This window comes from Strix uralensis, chromosome 16, assembly GCF_047716275.1.
Source record: "Strix uralensis isolate ZFMK-TIS-50842 chromosome 16, bStrUra1, whole genome shotgun sequence".
Taxonomy (NCBI): Eukaryota; Metazoa; Chordata; class Aves; order Strigiformes; family Strigidae; genus Strix; species Strix uralensis.
This window is the reverse complement of record NC_133987.1, coordinates 8,638,857-8,664,462: the sequence shown is the minus strand read 5'-3', so window position 1 is coordinate 8,664,462 and position 25,606 is coordinate 8,638,857. Positions and strand designations below refer to the sequence as shown.

At 43.7% G+C, this 25,606-nt stretch overlaps 1 protein-coding gene across 3 annotated transcripts in view; it reads right to left on the bottom strand.

Annotated features, from left to right (window-relative positions):
* TTYH3 (tweety family member 3) overlaps positions 1-25,606 on the bottom strand; it is a 79,466-nt gene that overhangs the window by 11,924 nt on the left and 41,936 nt on the right. For 2 of the 3 annotated variants that reach the window (XM_074885546.1, XM_074885547.1), the window contains exons 3-13: positions 19,710-19,821; positions 18,845-19,065; positions 17,946-18,041; positions 15,340-15,412; positions 14,920-14,995; positions 7,153-7,208; positions 5,811-5,903; positions 5,598-5,690; positions 4,668-4,804; positions 2,495-2,671; positions 1,485-1,560 (exon numbers count right to left, since the gene is read on the bottom strand). In XM_074885546.1, the coding sequence (XP_074741647.1) occupies positions 1,485-1,560; positions 2,495-2,671; positions 4,668-4,804; positions 5,598-5,690; positions 5,811-5,903; positions 7,153-7,208; positions 14,920-14,995; positions 15,340-15,412; positions 17,946-18,041; positions 18,845-19,065; positions 19,710-19,821 (1,210 nt within the window). The remainder of the gene's footprint in view (positions 1-1,484; positions 1,561-2,494; positions 2,672-4,667; positions 4,805-5,597; positions 5,691-5,810; positions 5,904-7,152; positions 7,209-14,919; positions 14,996-15,339; positions 15,413-17,945; positions 18,042-18,844; positions 19,066-19,709; positions 19,822-25,606) is intronic. The other variant, XM_074885549.1, reaches the window with a different exon arrangement.

Sequence of the window (25,606 nt, the reverse complement as noted above, 5' to 3'; positions counted from 1 at the left end):
CAGCATGTACTCTCCTCCTCCCCTGGCTCCTGCACTTCCCTATGTTGATGGCTGCCAAGTCAAGTTACTCTGAAAAAAAATCTCATCTTTACCTACTCTCAGAAACCAGCCTAAGGCACCAGGACTCAGATCCCCCTTCAGGGTATTAACGCAAACAGCTGCTGAAGAACCAGGGAACTTCTTGCATAACTAAGGCCCCTGCGGAAAGGAGTCTGCTTTCTCTGAAGCAGAAGAGCTGCAGGGCAAGGGGAAGCAGGACCTTAGTCTACAGACACTGAATGAACATGTCTTGGCAGTACCAGAGGGACAGTGTCCTTCTTACAACAGGAAACGCCAGCGGTAAAGCATGTGCCACACTGTACTGTGTGCAGCACATCAGCTCTTCTCCCGAGGACCATCTCGTTGCTGAGAGCAGATAATGCTACCAGAGCTTGTGATCAGAGTACCACCAGGGATCAGGAAAAGCTCTTTGTGAAGGTTGGAAGAGGTCTGGCCAAGTATAGAGACAAGGATCAACTCTCTACTTTTCCACTTTCTCTACAGCAAGATGAACTGGTCCTTTTGAAGTGAAAACATGAATGTGATGTCCTCTTTTCCACCACAATTCCTACTCTTTCATCCTCCGACCTCCTCTCCCTCCCCTTCCCATGAATTTGAACCATGCACCACAGTGTGTATTTTCTTTACCTATACCTGAAGACTGGTTGATTATTAAGCATGCTACTACTCATCCTCTGTAATCACACCACCAAGTTAGTGAGCACTGCGATGGCATGTTCTCCAAGTTCTGGTGTAAATAAGCTTACAGGATCCCGTGAAGGAGGGCAAGATTCACCTAGTTCTTACACAGACATGAAGGAAAGCCCATGTTTTATCCAGCATACAGAAATGGCTATCAGGCTGCTCCAAATACCAAAACCTTCCATGAAAGTTGTTTTTTTTCCTCCATAGGAAATTAAATACAAAAATAGATTCTAAAGAAAGTAAAACAGTTGTGAAAGAAAGATTTAAAGAAAAAAATCTCAACAAAAAAAAAAATACAGGTTTCATCCTACCATCTCTTTAGGGCAGATTAAGGAGAGAGGTTCAGCAATAACTCTGAATTTACTGTTTTAACAAGTTTCTTTTTAAACTTGAGGAACCAGTGCCACAGATAGCAAGTACACTGCATGCAAGTGAATCATCCTGCTGAAGTCACCCACCAAGATACTCATGCACTTCAGTGGCGGCAGGACTGGGCCCATAGAATTACCAGTGTTAACAGATTGAGATTTGTTCTTTTTACGTGCAATGTGCAAAGTAGCATAGCAGGGTTTTATTCTCCATGGCAGGTGAGACATGGCTTGTCTATTCAAATTGCTGCCATTTATGGGCCAGATCCTGTGTTTGGCTGCAGAGTCAGCTCCCTTGAGAGTATACAGGAGTGGTAAACTTGTATTCCCCAAAGTTGCTGAAGCAGAGAGGAGCAGTAAAGAGAGACTTACTGAGGGAGGTGGGGACTCCCGGCCAATGAGCGGGGTATTCTCGCAACGGGGGTTCTGGAAATTTGCATTCTGGCTCCTAGGAAAGGAAGACACACATGGTAACAGGGGATACGTGCCATGCTTCTCTGGGGAAGGTCTCTGATGGTGACATGGGACAGACCATATGCACCCCCAGAACTACCATATCAGGTCACTCTTCCTCAAAGCTTTTCTTACAGGCCAGGTGGATCCCCCTTTTTCAGACAAGGACACAAAACTAGCATTATTTTCCTCAGACTGAGCACTATCTTTACACTCTTACTCAGAAGGGCCTGCACTGAATCATGTCAAGTGATTTAAAAATAGGTCTGTGTGAAAATCTGCCTCCCTGCAGTGTCTGAACTGCCAAGCTGCAGCAATGGAGATAAAATGAGGACAAAGTCTAAGGGGAAGAACAAAATGATGTGCCAGCCCGAAAAAGACAGGTCCTGAAGGTAGTCCAAGTGTGATCAGGGTTAGGCACTTCTGGAGAAAGCTCTTAAGATCCCACCTGGACTAGGTAGCTCTGGACTGTAACAGATCTCAGAGCTGACTGCAAATGTTGTGGAAGGACAGAGCCTGCAGGTTTTGTCTTGGCTCTCAGTCTCTCAGGAGACTTAAAATCTTCTGTCAAGACTGCTCTGTCTGAAGAATTACGTCTTCTGGTGATCAGAATCATTGTGTAATAAGGAGCCCAGACAATACTTTCCCGCTTCTTTTCTCTAGACAGATTTCTAAATCCTGCAGGACAAAGCTGTTCACATTTTGGAGCATGCTGTCTAACACAAGTCTTTCTACTGCAGCACTTTTAAGCTATTCCTTTCTCCCACAGTAGATGCTCATCAGAAAACATGCCTTTTGACACTTTGGACAAAATCCTTCACCACTTTCTACTGCTTGGTGGAAAGTGCCTCACAGCACTTGTGACAACAGAAACCAGAGTGAGGCAACCTGGACGAGCCGCAATACAGCCTTCTTGTCGGGATACTCACATGTACTCTGTGACGGGAGCATTGCTGACTGTGTGTGCTGCTGCTGGAATGCTGGTCTCACTGCCATAACTACTCCCACAGCTATAGAGGCTGGGCATGTGCACTCTGTAAAGATTATCGTGTGTTTGTCTACTCCCTTGAGCAGCTGATTCTTCTTCCCCATCATCATCTGAGCTTCTGCAAGAAGGAGAAAAAGTTCCTCCTAGAACCCTACAATTACCCCACATGTGGGGTTTGCAGGAAACCATGGTAATCCTAGGAACCTCCCAACAATCTTCCACACCTCCACATTTATACCCATTTGGGATGCCTCAGGGTGGCAGTGTCAAACACAGCCTACACCACAGTGACTCAGACCTCCCACAGATACCATCTGGACTTTTACACTGCGTGGTCCCCTACAGCCTCCCTACGGTCTTCTCTCGGCGCTTGGCAGACAGCACAGTTCTGCAACTGCCCAGTCACACAAACAAAGGATGGACACACATCCTGAAATACACAGCACTCAAAAAAAAAAAAAAAAAAGAGGCAGTAGGGATTTAGTGCCATGCACCCCACAGAAAGCATCCTTCAGCAGTGCAATTTGTGTCTTTCCATTTCTTGTAGCCATGTACAAAGAGCTCTTAAGGATAAGTCTCTGTAGACTTCTCTGAACTCCCATTCTGGTTACAAAGGGATTGCCGGTTGCTTCAGCATCTAGTAAAATCTCAGAAGTCTTTACAGAGACTAAGTTGCAACATTTGTGTCTAAAGGTTTTATTCTCTCAAAAATGCCAGGATTTTAAATCAATTTTTATGCAGAGCAGAGCTGTTTGCCAGCTGGTTCCTTCCCTCCTTCCCATAGTATTCTCTTGTCCCTCTCATATAATATACACTGCTATTTTATCTCCCTAATCATGGGATGAAGCACCAAGGTTTGAAATATATTTTAGCGACGCTTGACAAAGCTAGTAAAAAGTTCTACAGGAAGCACTTTGTTGCTGGGGAGACAGCATAGACATCACTAGAACATCCCAAACATCACCTGCAGCTTCTGTACCACGAGGTGGCACTGAAGATTTATTCAGGGAATTGCAGCCTGACTAGCCTCTTACAGGCAGTAAGTATGACATCCTCCACCTCCCAGAGGGAGACAGAGGAAGAAATGGTGCTCCGGGGAATGCAAGAAGGAATCCTTCAGTTCACAGCAGCAGCCTGTGCCTGCTGGGGTTGGCAGGGCAGGCAGCAGCCCACATGGGAGGCAGCACAAGAGATAGCACTGTGTAAACCTTTCTCCTTCAAACGGGCAGACTACCATTCTCTTCTTGATAATGTCTCTGCAGCTGCACGTGGAAGAGATAAGGAAACCAGCCATTTTCTTAAGTGCTATTCTGACGCATTTCCCAAGGCTTTCTCTGTGGGCACTGCAGGCCTGGCAGGCTCTGGCTTCCTGCTATTGTTCAGGATGTTCCATTTTACTTTGAACCTTGAGCCCAGGCTTAGACCACAGATGAGAATTTGCTGCACAGACTACTGCTCTTCTGCAAGAACAGAAAACTCAAAGCTATTTTAATAGCTGCAGGTGGTGCAGCAGCCAGTCAATGAAGTGAAAGTTTGCTCAAGACTTAGTGATCAGCCTGGTTACCATCAATAATACTAGTTCCAAACAACTCTGCTGTTAGATGACTCCCACTAATTTGCAAGTACCTTATCTGCCCATGCTATTGCCAACAAGACAGTTCCCAGTTTTTCTCAGCTATGCAAGTCAGTCACCCCAGTGTGAGCAAAGGCAAGTGTAAACAGCATCCCAATCCAATTCTCTTCCCCACACTAGAACAAATGCCTCAAAGCAATGCAAGAGAATAGGTATTTTACAGAGATGGCACATAGTTCAAGCATTACCTCTCTCTACAGCTATAATGATTCATCTCTGACTTGACTCATACTCCTACAGTGTACTGAGTACTCTGCACACATAGTATTCCAGTGCAATAAGGTTCAGATGTAAATATTAACCACAGCCAGAGCAAAAGCCAACAGTTTTTTTTCTGTTGGGCCTGTGCTTATAAAGCCTCATCCCTCACTCCTGGGATCATATGGGAAAGAGCTCCATATGCTCATGGGCACAAATCCAATAGCCAGTCTTCCTTAGGGAAGAGCTCCACAATGCTACAGGATCTAAACCCTCTCTATACCTCTTCTGCTGCCAAGTGTGTGGGACGCTGCACACAATGGAACTGAACATGAGGGCTGTGACAAAGGAGAAGAGAACCAGGTAGATGAGGCCTTCCACTCCATCATAGCAAAAGCCCGTCAAAGCCTGGACGTAATCCTGGAGAGAGAAATGAGCAGAGTTTCCTGATCACTATAGAGTTAACATTGAGCTCTAGTTCAAAAGCCCTTCCCCTGGACTACATTCTCTGAAACAAGTGAAGGGATCATAGTTCCTTTTCCAGAGCAATTTCTACTTTAATTTCAGGGACCCCAGGTGTTTTTCATAACTGATCTACTTTAATTTCAGGGACCTCAGGTGTTTTTCATAACTGATCTAACCCTTATTTTCCCTCACAAAGCCCAGCTCAGATTTAGACATGGAAATATTTTCAATCCCACACAATAAGACTGGGGGCAGGGGGGGGGAAGAAAAAGCCAAGGCAAACTTATCCACCCAACTTAAGATACCACATTTTTCATTAAGCTTCTCAGGTCCCTTGCTATGTCCCATTTCCCAAGACCACAAGCATGGATTATCTGTTTCTCTGCCTTCAGAAACGCAGCTAGGGCAACAGTTAGGCCATGCGATACTGCAGCTATAAGGCATTCCATTCCATGGGAAAGGCAACAAGTTGTGTGCCATAGAAAAAAAACCTGAAGGCGCCTGAAACCTTAGGGCTGCAGTTTATAGATGTATAAAGGCATGTTATCTAGTTTTCTGTGTTGATCTTTAAACAGAAAGCTAACTTGATCCAAATTCCCATTCTTCTTTCTGCTGGAGTCAATTGGTAAAAGCTGTTGTAAGCTGTTTTGGCACACCAGAGATTTGAAACTCCAAAATAATCAGTACACTACAGGCTCTACACCCACTTTGTTCTTTCTTAGCTCAAGCCCAGTTACTTAGTACTCACCAAATGCAGACTCCGACAGTCTACTAAAGCTGTCAGTTGCTGCAAGTTGATCTCTGTTGAATTTAAAACCTCCTGGATCCGAGTAAGATACTCCTGTAAGCAACAAGCTAGCGATTACTGCAAGGAAATGGCTTAGCTGGAGCCGATCTTGGGCTTTGCACAAGGGTAAGGGAAGCCAGAAAGCACAGGAAGAGAAAACTTGAGGAGAGTTACCTTGGAGGTGGGGTGCTCTCTGCTTGCTGACCTCATGAGTTCTGTAACATCATCCTGCATTTCTACCAGAGCCTTGTGACTTCCTGACAGCTTCTGCTCAATACAAAACATTGCATGTTTCAGCAGTTCAGGCCACATGCACCAACATGCATCCTGGGAAAAGACTTAAATTCTACTTCCCTAATATTGAAGCATCATCTGTATGAATGGTACAAGTTAAAGGGTGTCTCAACTGACATGGGCACAGCTGCAATAGGGTTAAGTTTGACTTTTACAAATCTGGAAGAAGTACAAACAGAAAGAAGAGGGGAAGGGAAGAACCAAAATAAAAAATAACCAACACACATACACAAAAACCATACACACAGCTGGGGTCGGCTCCAAGGACAGAGGGGAAGAAAAGATACAAAGCACTCTTGTTCTCACCACAAAGCACAGCTGGATTTTCCTAGTAAATCAGAAGGCTGAGAAAGACTTAATGTTGACACTAGATGTTGTTTGTATTAGGGTGCAGCCTTTACATCCCATTAAAGCATCCATGGGAATTTCACATGTAATAGCATGTCAGAGAGTGTACTGAGCAACCAGAAATGCAACAGATGGCAACGGTGCATCATACCACAGCTTGAAGTGTTCCTACCCCACCCTTTAAAACAGAGGAAGACAAGACTTAAAAAATCCTAAATATAAATGGTGAAGCAGCTGGTGTCTGCCAAACAGTGGGTGGTGTGGGTTCATTCTGGTCTCTGATACATAAGACAAAGTTTGGGATGGGCCCAGGTGCTGTTCTTCAGCCCCCGCACAAAAGAATAATGACTCACATTTATACTTCAGGATACAAACCCTTCAACATCCAAGGGATTTAAGAGGCATATGTGAGAATCACTCCCTCACCCACAGAAGTGGCTGCATTTTGGGAGTGAAGCGTTGCCACTGTTTAACCAAAAAGAACCTGCAAGAAGAGATTCAAAGCAGGAAGCATGTAGCTTCCCACCCTGGCATTAATTGTGGGTGCTCTGTCTCCACGCTGCTGCTCTTAGAAGAGTGCCATGTAAACAGAGGTACCACAAACATCGCCATGGTCATCATCACATCACACATGGGCCCTTCTAAGGGGGCATCCTGGACCTGAAGCTATGCAGGTAGAGACAAAGTTGGAAAAAACTGCTCACTAAACCACAGTGCCACCTCTTGCACAGCTGGAAAGTAGCTTTACCAACAGATGGAGTGCTCCCTAAAGCCAACACCTTGCGACTTGCTGCATGCTGGCATCAAAAGCACTTAACCTATACCTTGCAGGATGCTGAGAAGGGGTGAAGGGAGCTAGGATGCTTACACTCACCTGCTGGAAAGGGTTGGGGTATCCAGCACTGCAGGTAATGTAATAGCGGAGAGTATCTACAAAGACAAAAGAAAAGAAAGTCACACTAGATACATTGTTCCAGCTTTGCAACGTTTTACAACTGCCACAAGGGAGGTGTTAAGTTCTGAGAGCAATACACAAAATGAAAATGCAATATAAATGGAATCACTTCCCTCTCTCCATGTAGGATTACAGTGCATGGATGGCACTAGAGAAAGGGATGTAAGCTGTCTCTGGGGAGAGAAGATAGATTCGTATTCTGGTTTGGTTTTTTTTGTTTGTTTTTTCAACAGTGAAAGGCAATGAGGCTGCCACATTACAGATGAAACATCCAAAAAAGTTTTATTCAGAAGTCAGCACTATCCACTGTATAAACATAAGACAAAACCTCAGTCTAGGATAAATACAACTGTATGTTTAATTTCTGCAACTTCCAAGTGTCAGAATACATTCTAAAGTCACTGAAAGCAACCACAGGCTACTGCCTAGGGCACATAGCAAAAAGACAACTCAACTTTCAGCCAATTCACCAGTTAGGTTACCACACAGCCACAAAATACTAGCACAGGAGAAGCAGCAGCGGTGATATAAATACAGGCTGCTATCAAAAATACCTGTGGAAGCACACTGTTGGGCCAAAGGAGGTGCATACACACATCCCTGTGCTACTACACAATGCTGAATATACCACTACTTAAATGTACAAGTTCAAGCATTCAAAAGAAAAAAGGGGAAGAAAAAAAAAAAGGACATCTCCACAACCGTGGATTCTTCTGTCATGTTCAAGGAGAGACTGGTTTTAGGCAGTGTTCTGTAGAATAACATAAGAAAGTCCTCCTAATCCAAGAAAATCATAACTTTCAGTAATGACATTTCCTAAAAATGGTATCACTTGGAAAGCAAGGAAATGGATGGAAGACAACAAGTTCTTGTCTTTCTGACATGTGTTAGAGAAGAACAAGTATATAGTAATCTGTTTCTGATGGATGTCACTTGCACACAATTAGATTTTAATTAAAAGTCTTTAATTAGTCTTTAACTAAAAGGGTGCAAGTCATTTGTTTTGCAACTTGACGTACGAAAAAAAGGTATTTGCAGTATTGACTCAATACTGCAGACTTAATCAGGAAAGAAAGCTCTTACCATATATTAGGATAACAGCAACATGTTATCTGTTCAAGGGACCTCAGATCATTTGCTGGTAACATCCCAGGAGTTAGCCCTAATACCGAGTAGCTCTACCAATAATGACAGTACAGTGTAGACGTATTTGTAAACTTCCAGATAAGACTGTTATGGTGCTCTGCTAGCAGCATCATTTATTTACAGGCTTGAAGACACAGTTCTATTTCTCCTCATTCAGATGTGTATGAAGCCAGCCTGGTGCCCTCATGAGCCCTCCATAATACTACACCAACTGCTAGCACGCACAAGTTACAAATATCAGGCATTCCCCTGCCATTCTCAATAATGCTATCGAGGGAGAGAGCTCTGAAAGACTTGATCATCCAAATACCTTTAGATTATTTTTCAAACATTTACAGTTTCTCTTCAGATGAATGGGAGCACGCCAGCTCAGCAAAATCAAGGGTGACATTGGCTTGGCAAAGACTACAAAAGCCCCAAAACACACATACAATCTGCATTTCCCCCCCTCCACTAGCATCCTTTTCTCCATTCTTTTTAATCTTCTGTCCATGATTTTCAGTAATGCATATTCCAGGCTGCAAAGCCACTCTAATCAGTCCCAACTCAGAAATCAGTAAAAAGCACAACCACAAACGAGCAGAGCTGTGAAGAAAGCAGACCTGACTGTACCCTGACTCTGCCACGCTTCCCATAAATATTGAATGCACCTTTCGGCAAGCCAACACACTGGAGACCAAGCGCTACAACACAGACTGTCAGCTCCTGCACACTGGCAACGCAACCTGACAGTTGTTATTTATAATTCATTAGCCTACTTTGGGGCAGCTTCTGCCAGCTGCTCCATCTCCCTCCCACCGACACTTTCTCTGGGATGACTTACATCTCCCCAGCCAAGCCTCTAAAGAGCAATTAGCAAAATCTGGGCAGATAGGAGGGCAGCAAGAACTGCTTTGTGTGCCTCACTTGGGGCAGACCACACCAACGACTGTCCACAACTACTGAGCCAAGGAGAGGACTGCTCCTTCCAGGCTCATAAATCACACTCAATAGCTATGGAAAAAATGGATTAAAATGCACCTGTGCTGACAGAACAGCATAGTAACAGCGATCCACAGCATCACACATGGTGACCTAAAGGAGCTGTGATCTTGTCACCTATTTATTTTAAACCAACAAACCATTCAAAGTTTCTCTTAGGCTCCCACAGTGGTATCAAGTTTACATCACCTTTGTAAGTGCATTACATTGTATGAGATGCTGCTCTAGAAATGTTTCTTGAGGGCTTTCTAGATCATCCCTGGTGGGAAGATTACAGATGAGAGTTCCTGATATCATCATAGTCTGCAGTTTGTAAGCCCAGGATAAAGATTGCTGGTTACAAGTGAAGCGAAAAGCAGTACAGTGAAGTAAGTGCTTCCCACGCTTCAACCTGGAAGGCAGGATCAACAAGGCAGGATCAACAAGGCCTCACTGTGGTAGCACTGGCTTTGCAACTGACAAGTGTGACACTGACATAAAATGCGCTTTCCAAAATGGCAAAGCCAGCAGGAGCAGCATTTCCCTGCACTGAACCCAGCTGTGGTGCTTTAAAGCTAAAGCTACATTAGGCAGTGAAGCTGCCTTAAAGGGATCCTGTGCTGCAAAGCCTGCAAATTAAGAGGAGCATAACCCCTGCCTCCATACCACCAGGATGGGAAAGAAGAAAGAGCAGGAGGTACCTTCACCAGTTTTAAACCTGGTGGAGGTCTGTACAACACCATATCTCACATTTCCGACCAGAAAACAGCTATACTAACCCATCATTTGCACTCTGCTAACAGCTCCAGGCAATTTCTTTCTATAATTATCTTTCCACTGCATTTTCCTCTCAAGGAAAATTGCTAAAGGTTGGATCCGATTTTTGAAGCCAGCCTTTAGGCAATCTAGTTTATAGGAGAAGGGTTCAGCGGGGTCACAGCTGCAGCTGCTTGTGCCTGCTGCTGCTAGCAGCAATCCTCCTGACCCACTCTCTTGGTGCACAGCCAGTGTGGGAGCAGAAGGCAAGGAAGGGAACTACCCAAAATGCTTTATTTTTGCAAAGTCTGTTTTTCCTAGAAAGGAAAGCAGAACTGCCTACTAAAGCAGCTTCAGCTGCTAGAACTACTTATTGCTTCTGCAACCATGGAGACTTACTATTCACTTCAAAGCCCAGCTGAAATGCAAAAATGGCATTATGCATCCGCCAAAAGGCAGCAAGAAGGTCTGTAGGGTAGAGCAGTCAGAAAAAAAAGATCCTAATTAGAAAAAAATCCCCATACCTAGAACAGCTTTCCCCAGCCCTCCTTCATCTCTACTTGAGCATTCTCTAAGCAGCTTGCATTTTACATACACACCCAGATGAGACTGTCTCTGTGGGTTCAATCATCAGAGTAAGATGAAGTATATCGCCTGTGATGTCAAAGGAAGACGACTCTTTTGGCCAGAGTTTCTTGCCCAGGTAACATGTTCTCTACCAGGAGTCTTGTTTCCCTAAGGCAACAGTCGACAGCAAAGGGAAGTATCTGCATAACATTTATATTTCTCTCATACATGCCACACTTGTGCTGGTGAAATCAGTCATCATGAGCCTTCAGCAAAGAGCTCATAGCCATCCCACATGCCCTCCACTCAAAGCTTTCTACTAAGGAGTCCAACAACACCATGCAGCAAAACACAGCTTCTCAACACCGACATCTGAGCAAGATTCTTGAGAGTGCTTCTTTGGGCAAACTCTTTTCTGCAGTGGCCGCTGAGTCCAAGTAATAACTGCGCAACCACCACATGCCCCACATGAGGTTTTGTCCTGACCTTACATCTAGAGAGTAAAGGAAGGTGGTGGTGGTGGTGTCAGCCCTTCAGTCCATTCAGCTCTGGGCTTCTAAGATGAGAGTGATTCGGTGAGAGGCCAATTAGAAGGCCGTGTGTGACAAGAATGCTTGCTGCTTATATCTGAGCAGCTAAGTTTCAGCATCCAGCCTGACCAGCTTGGTTGAACTGGAGGTAAAAGGCTCCATTATCCCTCCCCTGAGGTTTACAGTTCCTTCGGATGAAGTGAGTGTCTGTTCACTGTGCAGGTTTCTAGTAAGAGAATCTGGAGAAAGCTCTTCCTGTTGTTTAGACAGATTGTGCCTTTTTATTTAATTTTATGCAATAAGTCATCTGATAATAACATAATATCAATGGAAAAGAATGAGACCAGAAGACGGCCTCCTGCTTTGAAAATAAACATCTTGGCTGCACCAAGTCTTTTTACTAGCAGCAGGAGCCGATTATACAGCCACTGTTCAACTCCATTGGCTTTATCTCAATTAATGAATACTGAGAGTTAGGCACGTATATCAGCCTCTTCTGCAAAATTATTTAAGTCTCTCCTTCTCCAGGAAACCTGCATTAAGGCTCTTTGCCCCCCTCCTCTCCACCCCCCAGCCCTTTTTTTAATGCAGCACATTTTATCTACAAAACAAGGACATCTCCTCTCCAGCTAAAAACATGACAACAATAATAATGCACTTAATCAGATTATTCTCAGCTCCATTAATTCTATTTTGATTTGCAAACAGCAATTAATACACAAACAGGAATATTAATATACTAGTCGGCCAGTATCCAACACAGTTATTTTTCTGTGAAAACTACTATAACCACCACCAACAAAAAAGTATTACAAATATGCAAATCTAGATGACTCAGTCCTAGTCTGAATGCCAGAGCATAGGGCTGGGAATATTACGACACATTATATTTAAAAACAACTAAAAATACTGATTAAAGGGAAAAACTGACCCAGCACTACAAAGTTTCTAAAGATTATTTGTTAGTTCTTATTTCCTTCAAAATAGATGGCAGCACCTAGCTGAGTGTGGCATATACCAGCACTGGCCAAAAGCAGATACCTAGGCAAGACTGAAAACACGAGTGCCCTCTCAACCCAACTTCAGCTGAAGGGATTCCCAAGGTAAGTGTGATTCCTACATAAATTCCAACTCCCAATGGATTCTTCTTCCATGGACTACCTGAGCTCCTCCATCCAACTCACATTCTTTCTTAGTCACGTCTTTTCTGAACTGAAAAATTCATGGTGGGGTACACTGCAGTGAAACTAGCTGGAGCAACCTTAAAGTGCTTGTGTCTCAGCTGTCTCTACTGCTGTTAATGTCAGAGAGCATCATCCAAAGAGCACAGGCGGCAAACCAGAGAGTGTGAAGAGTCCATGCACTAGACCTAGGAGCCTTCAAACAAGGCATCTTCCTCTGAGAGGACAGCATCAATGCTGGCTCCCAGCTGCCTGCCCTGCCTCCTCCAGCTCATCATTCTCGTCGTGCATATAGCTCAACTGATCACAAAGCAGCTGCTACAATTTACAGCCAAGCATATTAAGGGATACCAACACTTATTTCAGACTTTTAGAGATGTTTCTAACGAGCTGTTATTTGGATTAAAGTGTTATTGAGCCGTGCCACACTGCAGTCCTTGTGTCGTGATTTTCTTTCCTGCTCAGGCACGCAGGACAGTCCCAACATCAGGGACCAAGAGCTATTTCCGTAGATTCCTGATCATAAACTATGACACAGCAGTGAAAATTCACATGGGAAGGCAGAACATTTGATCATCTCCCAACCAGCTGCCTAGTGTGATGGCAGGCTCAGAAGTTAGACTGATTTCCTTTTGAAAAAAGGAAAAGGCACTCACGAACTCTCAACGGCTGCCTAACAGCAGGGAGCTGACACACCAGCAACCCACGGAAGTGGCCACCCTTCCAACTCAAGCCTGTGACAACACCTGCTCTTCCTCCTCTTCAGCATTTCGCTTAGACCATTCACTGTTATTTATGGAGCCTTAACAACTGTGATAGCTGGCGGGGCTGCCAGAACAGAGCCTGATTTCACCCGGGGGAGTAGACTGTCCCTGCTGGGGAAGTAGGAGGGACAGAATGTCAGTCCTGCACTCACCGTTAGCCTCTAAATGAATGCTACTGATTAACGAAAAACCGCAGGAGCTAAGCAGACAAGGACAACTGAAATAGAGAAGCAGCACAAAAGGGGCATTTGTTCAGTTTCCCAGGGTCAATCTACTTGTTACCAAACATGCTCCAGAGCTGATTTGGGTTAGCAAATTATTACAGCACACAGCTGGCATTAGCATCAGGTATTTGCCCTTGGCCTTGCTGACCTGTTTGCCTCCTTGAACAACTGTGAGACTAGTTTGGTACCTGAAGCCACATCTTTGTCACCTTCACAGCCAGCCAAAAGAGGACTTTCATCTTGTGCGGTGTTAAAAACTCATTCTCTTCCCTTATTGCATTTCTTTGTTACAAATAGAGCTACCTGGTTCTATCCTCTCCTTCCCAGAAAATCAATAAGGCATTCCAAAAATAAGCTGTTGGGTGGTAGTATCAACCTGTACATACTCTTTTATAATACATTCTGCCTCCAGACATAAACATTTCTTATTGCTTCCAATCTCTGCATCTTCAGCCATAGCTACATACCTAATTCCCTATCAATTAGTTGCATGGCAAGAGGCAGCATTTGGCTAAGCACATGGCCATACGATACATCTTCTGTACACAAGACAAAGATTCTCCAATTCCAGAAAATAAGAACCAAGAAAAACAAGTGGTGGCTTCTTTTGCAAACCAGTGTCATTGCTTATCTGTGTTTTATCATACACAGAACCATATAGAGGAACTATCGGGGCAGAGAGGGTAGGAGAAAAGAAAAGTTAGCTTTGTTACCTAAGCAGCAAACTTAGCCCTGAAAAGTACCTTTCCTTTTTAACACTCTGCTGGCAGGTGCCCAACTACATTTTTGTTAAGTCACAGTTCTGAAAGCCACTCTTCCCCCATGAGGTCCAAATTGGAGGCACCCCTCATCTCACCAACCACTTCAGTCTAAATTAAGAGCAACAAACCCGAAATCCATCAGTGCTTCAGCTGGATGCCACTCTGACACAGGCATATTGCTTTAAATGGAACAGGTTAAACAAAGCAGTCAAAATACTGCATTTATAATGGAAAGGGAAATTCATACTTCTCTTTGTGGCTGTTTCCATTCATTACCCTTTAAATTAGCTTTAAAGAGACTCCTATTTATAGCCACCATTAAGAGGAAAAAAAAAAATATATATTTGTTGATAACGTATAAAAACAAGTATTCTAGATTCAGGAATACAGACCCAAAAGCCAGTTTTAAAAATGACAGCTCAGACTGTACACTGCTATTGCCACAGTTCTGTCACTTAGAGAGGAGAACAAGATTCAAGAGCGCTACATTCAAAGCAAAATAGTCCAAGAACTTCTGTTGTTCTGTCTTATCAGTTATTTCCACCTAAGGGCCAAGACAGAAGAAAGGTTCTGAAGGCTCTTCTGACCAAAAAAAAAAGCATATATGTGCACTTCTGACTGGGGTATAAATGCTGCTTTGGGAAGAACATTGGTTTTCCAGAGCTCCACACACATATGCTTTTCCCCACTGTATGCAAGCTCCTCTGTTCCAAACACAGCCTTAAATTCTCAGCCACTGCTCCTGTGTGACAGCTGGAGCTGCAGTGCCCCGTTCCAAAGCCAGTCCCAGCACTTACCAGCACTAAGCACTGCATTCTCTTCAACCACTTTGGAGACATAAGCATCAGGGTTAATACAGAAGTCACTGGAGCCCTGCACAGATGCAAGACAAAAGGGAAAAGGAATATCAAAGAACACCAGTATCAAAGAGCAGTTGAGCCAGGTTAACGTCAGGGAACCCTCTACTATAGGGGTGCTTCAGACACTCAAGTCTCTCATAGTCATCCCCACTAGCACCGCTTTACACAACCACAGCAGTACTAGCTAGAGCACCACACCGTGAAGGAAAGAGGAGCTCTGTACTTTTCATAGATGCAAATTGTTAGGACAGCTCCATAGAACAAGACACACTATAAAACAGGCACAGTGTAAAATTCATCTTGTGTCTGATAAACCTGCAGCAAAGGGTGTATGGGACTTGGATCAGAGCCACTTACCACAGCGACAGCCAACTCCAGCCCCAAGGATCCCCAGCTGACAATCAGGGCAAACACCCCAAGCAAGCACACCCTGTGGGAGACAGACAGATGGCAGATGTAGCAGCTTTGATTCCAAGCAGATCCTTCCACAAGATGTATTATTTGGAGTCCAAAGCAGTTACCAAATCCAAGAAATTATCAACCACTGTATCTTCAGATAAACCACCCCATTTCACATGTTGTGGACAGTAGCAACCAGAGAAGTTTATGTCCAGCTGTTGGTTTCCACATTACCTGGCTCTGGGGCTGCTGGGGAAGGAAGAAGAGGGAGGAAGCAAAGTCTTACCCTGCTTCTAACAGGGAAGCCAAAGGCACAAAGACACAGGGGTGGCTGTAGGGAAGGCAGATTGGTAGATGGATGACTACAGTCCTATCATTTTCACTATTCCCACTCTGGACTTTACTTTCCAGGTCCAAAGATACTCAAAGAAAAATATGCCGTATCAAAAAAAACTCCCACAGAAACCGTACTTTGTGGTCCAAAATTAGACAAATCCCTCCTGTTTCTAGAGCAAATGAGGTTGTCAGGTTACAGATGATGGGAGGGAACATTCAGCCCCTGTTCGGACACCTGACTTGGTTCCAAGCTTCATGCATGTGAACAGCACCTAAGCATCCCACACAGCCCCAGGAGAGAGAGAGTCACCTGCAGGCAAACAGTTCAGAGCAACAGCTTAGGTGCCTACCACTGCCACGTGAGTCCATCTCCACACAGATTTAAAAGTTTTGTTCTGACAGCTGGACCTCATTACTGACAGAAATAGTGGGAAGTCTGCTCTCAAGCAGACACAAGGCAGAGGGATGACAGAGCAGAGGTCTCAATGACATTCAGCTAGCACACACCAGTTGAAAAGGCTTTTGCACTTCCCCAACCAGCACATTAACTCTTCACCTTTGCTGTCAGTATGAGTGCTGGAGATATTTAGGCAAAAGTGCTCCTCAACTCCCTCAAGTATGGGGATGCAGACTAATAAGCAGTTTTATTTTATGTATCCCTATCTTCAAGTAAAGGGATGCTGCCTTGCTCTCTCAGGGATGCTTTTTTCTTCAAGCTTTGAAACACAAGTAGGCTCCCTCCCACCCATACCCTGTAGAAAACAAAATAAAACCCTGTTCATAACCAAGATATTCTTTATTCAAACCTAGTGCAAGTATCTCTGTGAGGAAGGGACATATCACTGTTCTGCTACATTTGCCTCATTAAAGACTACAGCTTTAAATAAATAAATCTATGGGTCTCCATTTAAAAAAAAAAAAAAATCTATCTCTCAGTTTACCAACTTATTTCAATTCTAAGTAATCCCTATTCTGTGAACGGATCCTGTGGCTCATCTTACAGAAGTAATGGAGCTTCACCAGACCGACCACTGCGCAGCACTCTGGAATAAGACATTAAAAACTTTATTATGCTTTTTCCAAATGGATGCAAAAATTATCAGCCATGGATCAGCAGAGTTTTGTGGTTTTATGACATATGGACAACATGGCTTGGTGCCTCCAGCTGAGCATGGTAATCAATAAGACACATTTGTTGTTTTATTTTAACTGAAGATGACTGGGTCAGTAACTGATTGCTTGACTAACAGATCTAAAACTGGCATTTCACCATCTTGCTTGGCTGTGATACACTTGCTTCTTTATGCCATGTGCTCCCTTTGGGGAATGCCTTAATATGAACTTCTGGCTAACACGGAATGAGATTCTAATTTAAACCCCGGGTTTACCATCTGTGCATACACTTGGACTTTTGTCTGTATAACCTGCCAGGTATGAAGTCATCTGGCAAATAATAAATCTGAATACGCATTCCAATTATTAATGGCATCACCATGTACCAGGAGAAACTCTTGGCCATGTCACTTGTCAAACTGTCACTATGTTTATGATACCAGTATCGTTGCCAAATATACCAAGATAAACGAGTCTACAATGCAGGGAGAGGAATACTTTTTCTTGTAACGGGGCCTGAACATGGCAACATTTGCAGTGCTTTTTAGAAACAGACATGCATTAATATTGCAGTACCATGGCAACAAGACTCCTCCTCATAACTGTACAAACCATTGCTTGTTCTCAGTTTAACATTTCTTCAGGTGTGACAACTAAAGGTAAACAAGAGCAGATCGTGACACAAAAGGCATGCTACCAGGTTGTGTAGACACATGCAATGCTTTCACAACTGTAGAGAATTAAAGGGAGATTTTAAAGCCTGTAAATTTAAGGGACGATGTTCACATTACTATCTCCCAGCAAATGGAGGCTACCAATGCTACCCAGCAGAGGCAGACTGCCCAGATGAGTTCCTCATCTTCGATGAGAAAGCAATGGACAACAGTACCATTGCATTTTATAACTCAAGAACTTTCCCGTGAACATTTCTCATACCTAGCCCCGATCCTACCCACAGAGCTATGCTCTACAGAGTCTCTACATTGAGAGACAAATCTAAGATGTTCAGTCTCAGAAGTCCTTGATAGCAACTGACAACAGTCTAGTGGTTCAAACTAGCAGGCACTTGCATTGAGCTGGCCTTCCTTATGCACTGTGCCTGCGTCAGGACTTACCCCATGAGAATGGCCCTGGAGTTTCTAATGAGCCCAAAGAGCACCAGCAAACATATCAGGACATGGAACAGGAGCAGGCCCAGGTATCCCAGCCACCTGCAGCAAACAAAAACATAGTCTGCAAAGGAAAACTGGTGTACAAAAGGCACAGATCAAGAAGCTAGTGCGACTCAATGGGAAAAACGTAGCCATTCTTTTCTTCAAGTAAAAGCCATCACTAATGATTAATCTCCAGAAAGCTCTGGATATTTGCTGGGCCTGGAGTCAAGGCAGGTAAAAGCATTTACACAACATGCCCAGCATACAGAGTTATTGAGAAATGAGACTGCTAATCTTCTTCTAGTGTGAAGTCATATGCAACTGGACACCATCAGGTGAAGATGAGGCACTGCAGCTTCTTGAACTTCCTAGACATTTGTTCCTAGAAAATGCTTCAGTTATTTATTCCACATGTGTGGATAGAGGTTTTATTTTGTGCAACAGAGCTGATGAAATCTTTTATTAAATAGGTTTAATAAAAAGGAATGGTGTTAACTTACAGAAGCAGTGCAGCTTTTTTAACTCTATTTAGTTAATGTCATAAAACTACAATGCACTTATTAGGACACACAGTAGCTATCTCTGGGGCTGTTTTTCCTCTATGTTAGAACACAAACTACAGATTTTGCACATTGAGAACATTTCCCTTCAGCCAGTAAGAAAAGTTACAAAAAAAGTTTTTCTCATGCATTTTGATTTAAACTGAAAGCAATTTTACTGTAAGAAACAAATCAGCTGCGTGAGCCAAGAGCGCCTGCAGTAATAGAGCCTTTGGCTCAGTCACCCAGAACACACACATCACTGCTGCAAAACAGGTCAAAACAGATGCTACAATCACTACACTACAGCACGCTACACACCTGTACCAGTCATAGAGGTCAATCTGAATTGCCAGCTCCTCCAGAGACAGCTCTTCATTCTTCCAAAAGGGGATCTCAGTTGCCTGCCTGACCAGATCATCCAAGAGACCTTGCAGTTTCTGGATTATATGCAGGTAGTCTGTCTGCTTCGAGAACATCTCCTCCAGGATGAGCAAGTTTGGTTCCACTGTTTGGTTCAGGGCCACTGCCGTATCTAGTACCTATAGTTTGGGACAGAAGAAGGGGGAAAAAGAAAAAAAAAAAAGATAAAAACAATTAAAGGACAGGAAGTCAAGGAAGTAAAAGAGGATTCATTCTTACTAGCAAGTCATGGACAGCTTCCAGATTACCAGTCCTCTGGTTTTAAGAGGCTCAGACTGCTCACCCTTCAAAAGCAACTTACAAGCATCATAAAGTAAATTGCTTGCAAGCAGTCCAATGAGGGCATCTCAGCTGAGCCTTTAACACATGTAACATTTTGCGGCCATCAGGGTTGCAGTATGATACCCTGAAATTACAGGTAGCACAGGAACAACTGATTGTACTAAAATGGTACATTTTACTAAAACACTTGTCTGCTTTGGCCTGCCTCCTCTTCCGGATGTGGAAGAGAGCTGATCAGAAGCTGTTTTTAAACCTAGAAAAAAGAAGACTTCATTTAACAAGCTGTGTTTTCTTTGATATTTTTAGAAGAGCTGAAGAAATCACCACTCCATTAATGGAAATTTTAGCACATCTCTAAGCCCAGAGACTAACAAAAAATAGGAAGAGATACAGGCACAGCCAGATTCAAGAGAAAAGGTGCTGAGCAAGTCTGCTTATTCCCACACTCTCCATTTGCTAGCGTGTCTCTCCTAGTGCTTACCCGGTCTTGGACACCTGCCACAGTGCGGTTTGCATGGCGTAGCGAGTACGTCAGCCGGTGAATGCCGTCGCTGGTCTCTCCATTCCCATAGAAGCCAACAGCAATTCCAGCACTGCAGAGAAAGAAAGCAAGAAAGGGTAGAGTTAAAGCTAAGAGGAAAGCTATAGAATGCATGCCTTTCTGCTACAGCACCCCTGGTAGTCACATCATCACTTTCCACAGAAAGGGAAGCCTCATGCTTCTCAAAGGGTAGCTGGGGTAGTCATGCTCCTCAACAACCACTAAAAAAATTCACCTGTAAACATTTGCCCATGTTTTCCACAGAGCCAGTGATTCCCTGTATAGCATCCATATGATGAACAGCAGAACACCATCCCTTCTCAGGACGTATGTTTCATTTATGGTACCATAATGAAATCTGTTCAAAAACTGTTAAAGAGAGTTCAGACCTAGCCATGGGCAACCAGAAATCCAGCCAGCCAAGCGGCTCGCCAGTGGCTCCTGCAAGAGCTGCCATTGCTGTCAGGAGATGCATACCTTCTCTGGACATAAAATAGATAGTTTCGTTACATTTTCTTAAAAGCAGGACACAAAGAGCTTGCATCGACTACTTGCCCATGGTGGTGGTTCCTCTAGATACAATTTCCATGCCCTCTTCTCTACACTGTGAAATATCTATGAACACCATCTATCTTGATTTATTTTCCCATTAGAAACATTTGTGTCACACTGATTCAGAGTACTGGGAAGGAAGGCTTAATAACTTACTGGGACAAAAGGCCTATTTATTTTTAAAGCAAGTGAATTTCAAGCTTGCAGACACAATTCAACTCCAGCTGCTTAGCAAATTACCACCTATCAGCTGATTTGCCATAACTGTCCACACATATCAGTCTGTCCCAATTATAAAGTAAACCACATTAGCTTAAGCCTCACTTAAAGGAGGAAGATACTGTAAATGAGTTGCAACCAGGAGATTATCTCATGCAAGTCAGCAATACATCTTCTATTAAGACATCACTGCAGGAACTCACACGTCTTCTCCCAAACCCATTTTTCCTAATAACAGAGTAGGAAAGAACTTGTGAAGGGGTCATGCAACTAAACTCATGGTAAATAAAGATTACCAAGATACAAATTTCCTATTCCTGTGTCATATTTAGCTTCAGAGCACCCAGGATCTTTCCTGGAAAGGTTCTCAAGACACCAAGATTGTGTTTGTGTTAGCAGAAATGAAGGTGGTGCTGGTGGTTTTGATGTAAATCTGAAGTTATTCTGGATGAAACATTTAGTTTCTTTACAACTTTGTGCTTGGGTTCTAACACTGCCCTCACAAAGTTGGTCTGAAGGAGGAATAAGAGAGGAAGGAAACAAGCCAAACATCTTTCAGAACAAGTAAGTGTAGTGCCTTTGTTTAACAGGAAGGGTCACTAGAGGACATTAGGCATTCTTCACCATCATCACTGGCTGGGAAATGAACCCAAGCAGGCAGGCCAGAGTGGGCTTTGTCTAGATAACAGACCCTTGCACAGATTTGCTCTGGCACATACATAAATCTGCCAGCCAAACAACCGTTTCTGCTCTCACTCCTCTCCTGCAGGAAGACAACATCCATCCCTCTCCTTTCCCGGGCTCATCGACTTCAGAAAGAGTGAGCAGTGAGCAGAACAATATAGTTCGCCTGGTTGCATTTCTACTTTCTCCTCATACATACAAGAAATAGAAGCAAAGATCAGGCACTGGAAGTGGAGCTACTATGAAAATCTGTGTCAGCCTCATGCTTTTTCCAACAGTTGAATCTCCATAAATTATAGAGAGCTTGGCCCATAAAAGCCTCAATTGAAGAGTCTTCCAGGGACAGTAAGCAGCCTACATTGTATACAGAAAGAGAGGTAGTAGGTATGTAACGCTTAATATTTGGTGGTAACACAAGAACTCAGTCTCTTTCTTCATGAACACCATTCCTCAAACATTTTCCAAATGCAAATGATGCTGATAATTAAATAGAGAAAAGCCCTCTGCATTCCTCCCTGGTTGTGGCTATTATCAGAGCTTGATAACACACACCTAGGATGCAGGGGTAGAGGGAATAAAGAGAGACACCCCCCCCCCCCCCCCCTCCTCCTGAACTGGAGAGATTGCAGTTCCAGAGTTATGCTCAGGATAAGGCAACTCAGCAACCTCTGTCTTGAATTGTCCCTTGTTTTATCAGCGCAAATAAATTCAGACATACTCTTTCACTCTCCAGAGCAGCAGCAAACTTCAACAGTTTTTTCTATAGACACCAAATAAGTTCCAGAACATTTCTGACACGGAATATGCAGACCTGACCCCTTTAATTGGTGAAAAATTTTTATTCAGCCTGTCACAGCTACTAGAAGCCTGTTCTTTCAGCAAAGACTTGGTAAGTGCCCAAAACCTGCTGCTTGACTCTCAGTATTCCCAGCACAGTAGCACTGTTTTGGTGGAAAAGACTCAGAAACAGTACTCTGAAGTAGCAGCAGTCATCTTGACCTTAAAGATGCAGCACAGCTAGGTACATTAGCCAGTTTACTCAAAGGTACCATTTATGAAGTGCTAGCAACTACAGGCAAGTAACTTCAAACTCTTTGCCCTATTCAAGGCAGAACTACTCCAGCAGCCATCCATAGGCTTCCCATCCAGCCCTGTATGAACCACAGCTTCGACCGCCTTTAATGCTCAAGGCACGGTCACTACTCCTGCAAGAAAACACTAGAGCAACAGGAATTGGGACAAAAGCCTTTTAATTCAAGTTACAAATCCCTCTAAACATGCGTATCACACATTCACTGGAAACTACACATAAAGCATTAATTATTCATTCCGTTACTGCCCAGCAAAAGCCAGCTCTGCATTCCTGCCCTGTGCTATCAAGGGCCACTTACACAGCCATTCCTTCTCCTAGGAGCAAGCTGTATAGTTTTGTGGCAGTTCCCCTTTCCACCACGCTAGAGAGGGAAGGAAACCACCCCTGAAGCCCAGAAGCCGAGGCTGGGGGCAGCTGCCCAGACCCGTGCTGTGACTGAGGCAAGGGCAGAGCTGGAGGGCAGGCAGCAGGGTATCTGCTGGGGGGAGGAGAGGAGAGAACTGCTGGTGTTTAGTTTTCTGTTTGCATTTGGCTTCATCTAAATCCAACAGTTGTTTCAAATCCCTACCTACACACACTGGTGTAAGTTCCTATTGTTTAAAGCAGATTTAAGGATTTGCACTAGTTTTTAACTACCTTTTACTTGATTAAAGGGAAACAGAGGGGCTCCTTCTATTTAAATGTGCTCTTTTAAAGTAAAAATAGATCAACGCATCTTAACCCAACAACGTAAGTCCTCGAGGTCAGGACAAATCACATGGTTCCTTGCACAAAACCCAGGAGGCTCTGTAGCCTAAGATATAGCAGATCCGTCTCCCAGTACAGGATGACAAAATCATCACCCAATGAGGAAGCCTGCGTTTCTGTCACGCAGTGTGGATACAAGAACAGCATTCCTGAATGACACAGCTTTTTTCCACCCTAGCACCCTCTGGAAGATACTCCAACGCATTTTCAATGCTCCTATAGGAAAAGTCATCTCCACTTCTGCTATTCTGGCTTCTGTCACACTCCACTCCCTGGCATACCCCACCCCCTCTCCTCCTGAATCCATATCGTCCCAACCTCAATTCCTCATCCTCAACCTATCTTTGTCAGTCTCCTGTTGCTTTCGCTACTCCCACCTTTCCCCTGCCTTCCTTCTCACTCATATTTTTGAACAAAAATCTTAAAAACAAATTAAAAAAAAAATAAAAATCAATCTATCAAGTTCTTACAGGCCATTAAAAAAGTTGATCCTGCTGTTCAATACTCCATTTAAAAAGTCACTTGACTACTCAGTCATTTTGGTAAGTTTTAGGAAACCCACTTATGTTAAGTCAAGAAAACACCACACTCCTGAGCTTAACACTATCATCCCTGGTGCACACCCACAGAAACACACTAGAGAGACAGGACACCATACCAGCTCTTTGAAGAGTTATATGACGTGAGACAGAAGAGCAGCATGCCATGATTTCTATGCATTCCTACAGATACACAGTTTGATTTAAAGTACTGCAGGTTATGTACACACACTACAGTATCACTTTTCAGCAAGACTCAAGAAATTCAAGTCTGGAGAATAGCTTTCCTGTTGTTTGTATGCAAAAGTCACATGGGCTTAGGACGTCCCTTGATAAAGAACCAGAAAAGAAAAATCAAGTGTAATTCCGAAATAGCTTGCAATGCGACCTGCAAAAAAAAATGTTTTCTGAATTACACAAGGTATACATGAACAGCAGAGCATTAATCTGATACAGAGAGCATATACATGACTTCTGGTGGTGAGACCCTGCTGTTGTAATACCACGCACACACAGTGAAAACCCCTCTGGGTACCCGGTCACCAGTCTGAAAAGACAAACACTAGCCATTCACATCACATCCTTAGAAATGAATAATCTAACTATACCAAGTCATCTTTAATTACAGGAACTTCATAAGGAGAGCCCTTTTTAGACTGCATGTTCTCAGGAGGAATGTTAATTTGTCTGTCTAATTACCACCTTGCACTTTCACACCAAGGGAAAGCGCTATTACTGGCACTTGAGAAAGAAAGTTTTCACCATCTATTTTTACCCATTTCTTTCAGATACCCTCTCCACAAAGCTTTCTACCCACCTTCAGAGCTGAGCTCCCTTCTGGGAGAGTTAGGGTCCCCTAACTGGTGGATGAGATGATTTATAAGACAACTCCCCATACACAGAAACCCATCAAAATTGGTAAGGACTAGAAATTAACTAAGTATTCAAGGAATAATCTAGGCAAATCACTCCTGCAGTTTTGTGGCTAGAGCAACTGGGAAGACTCATTAGAAAGATATTTTGTTGGAGAGCTCCTGTTAACCAGTTACATCATCCTGCTGGCTCAGCATTCTCCCTTTTGCTCAGCAGGAAATAGCGAGTCATTAGGAAACAGGGATCCACAGCACTCAGCAGGATTCACAGTACAAACAGCCCTCTGGGATTATGTACCACCTAAATAAGCACGTACTAGGACAGCTGGACTTAACCAGAGTTAACTAGTTCTTAGCTAGGAAAACAATAGTCCACAGTACTCAGACAGACCAGCCCAGCTGCTGTTCAGAACCTCTCGCTGCTTTGGCATCCAAGCTACCTCTCTCCCCTTGCGTACGGTGGTACAAACTGCCTCCCAGGTCAGCCGACTGCCAGGCAGACATCCAGAATAGCCTTATTCCCCACCACTCTGAAACGTAACAGCATCTGCCGCTCTGGCACTTCTACGTGTAACACACAGCTAGGACAGGATATATCCAGCGGACTAATCTATAACTGGTGCTATCTAACTGGGACTTCCTGCTAGCACAGATTAGATTCCTTGCTTGTCGGAAGCCGCATCTGCATTCCCAGCCAGATGCTGAGCACAGACCACCAAGAGGCACCAGTTCAAGTGCACTGTCGCGTCCAGCTGCTGCAAGAAGGGCAGAAAACCAACCTCAGCTTTGCAGGAGAGTGGCAGCACTTGGACAGCACCTTCACTCCCCACGGATGGTACCAACCTGCTGTTGCTCAAGCATGCTGACTTCAGAGTGGAAATTTAAAACAATTTAAAAAGTCAAGGCAAATATTCATCCAATATCACTGTAAATTCAGGTAGAATCTTAGTTTTAAGGATACTCCTGCGTTTAATACTTGCAAAAACAAATGGTACACCAAGGATGAGAACCAACGGTTCAGATTTTGAGAAGTCTAAGCAGTTCTGACTTGTGGACTTGACTGCGAGTCACATCAATTTTACCAGAATGTATATGCTGACCTTCCAACTTTAAATTCTCTAACGCACGCTC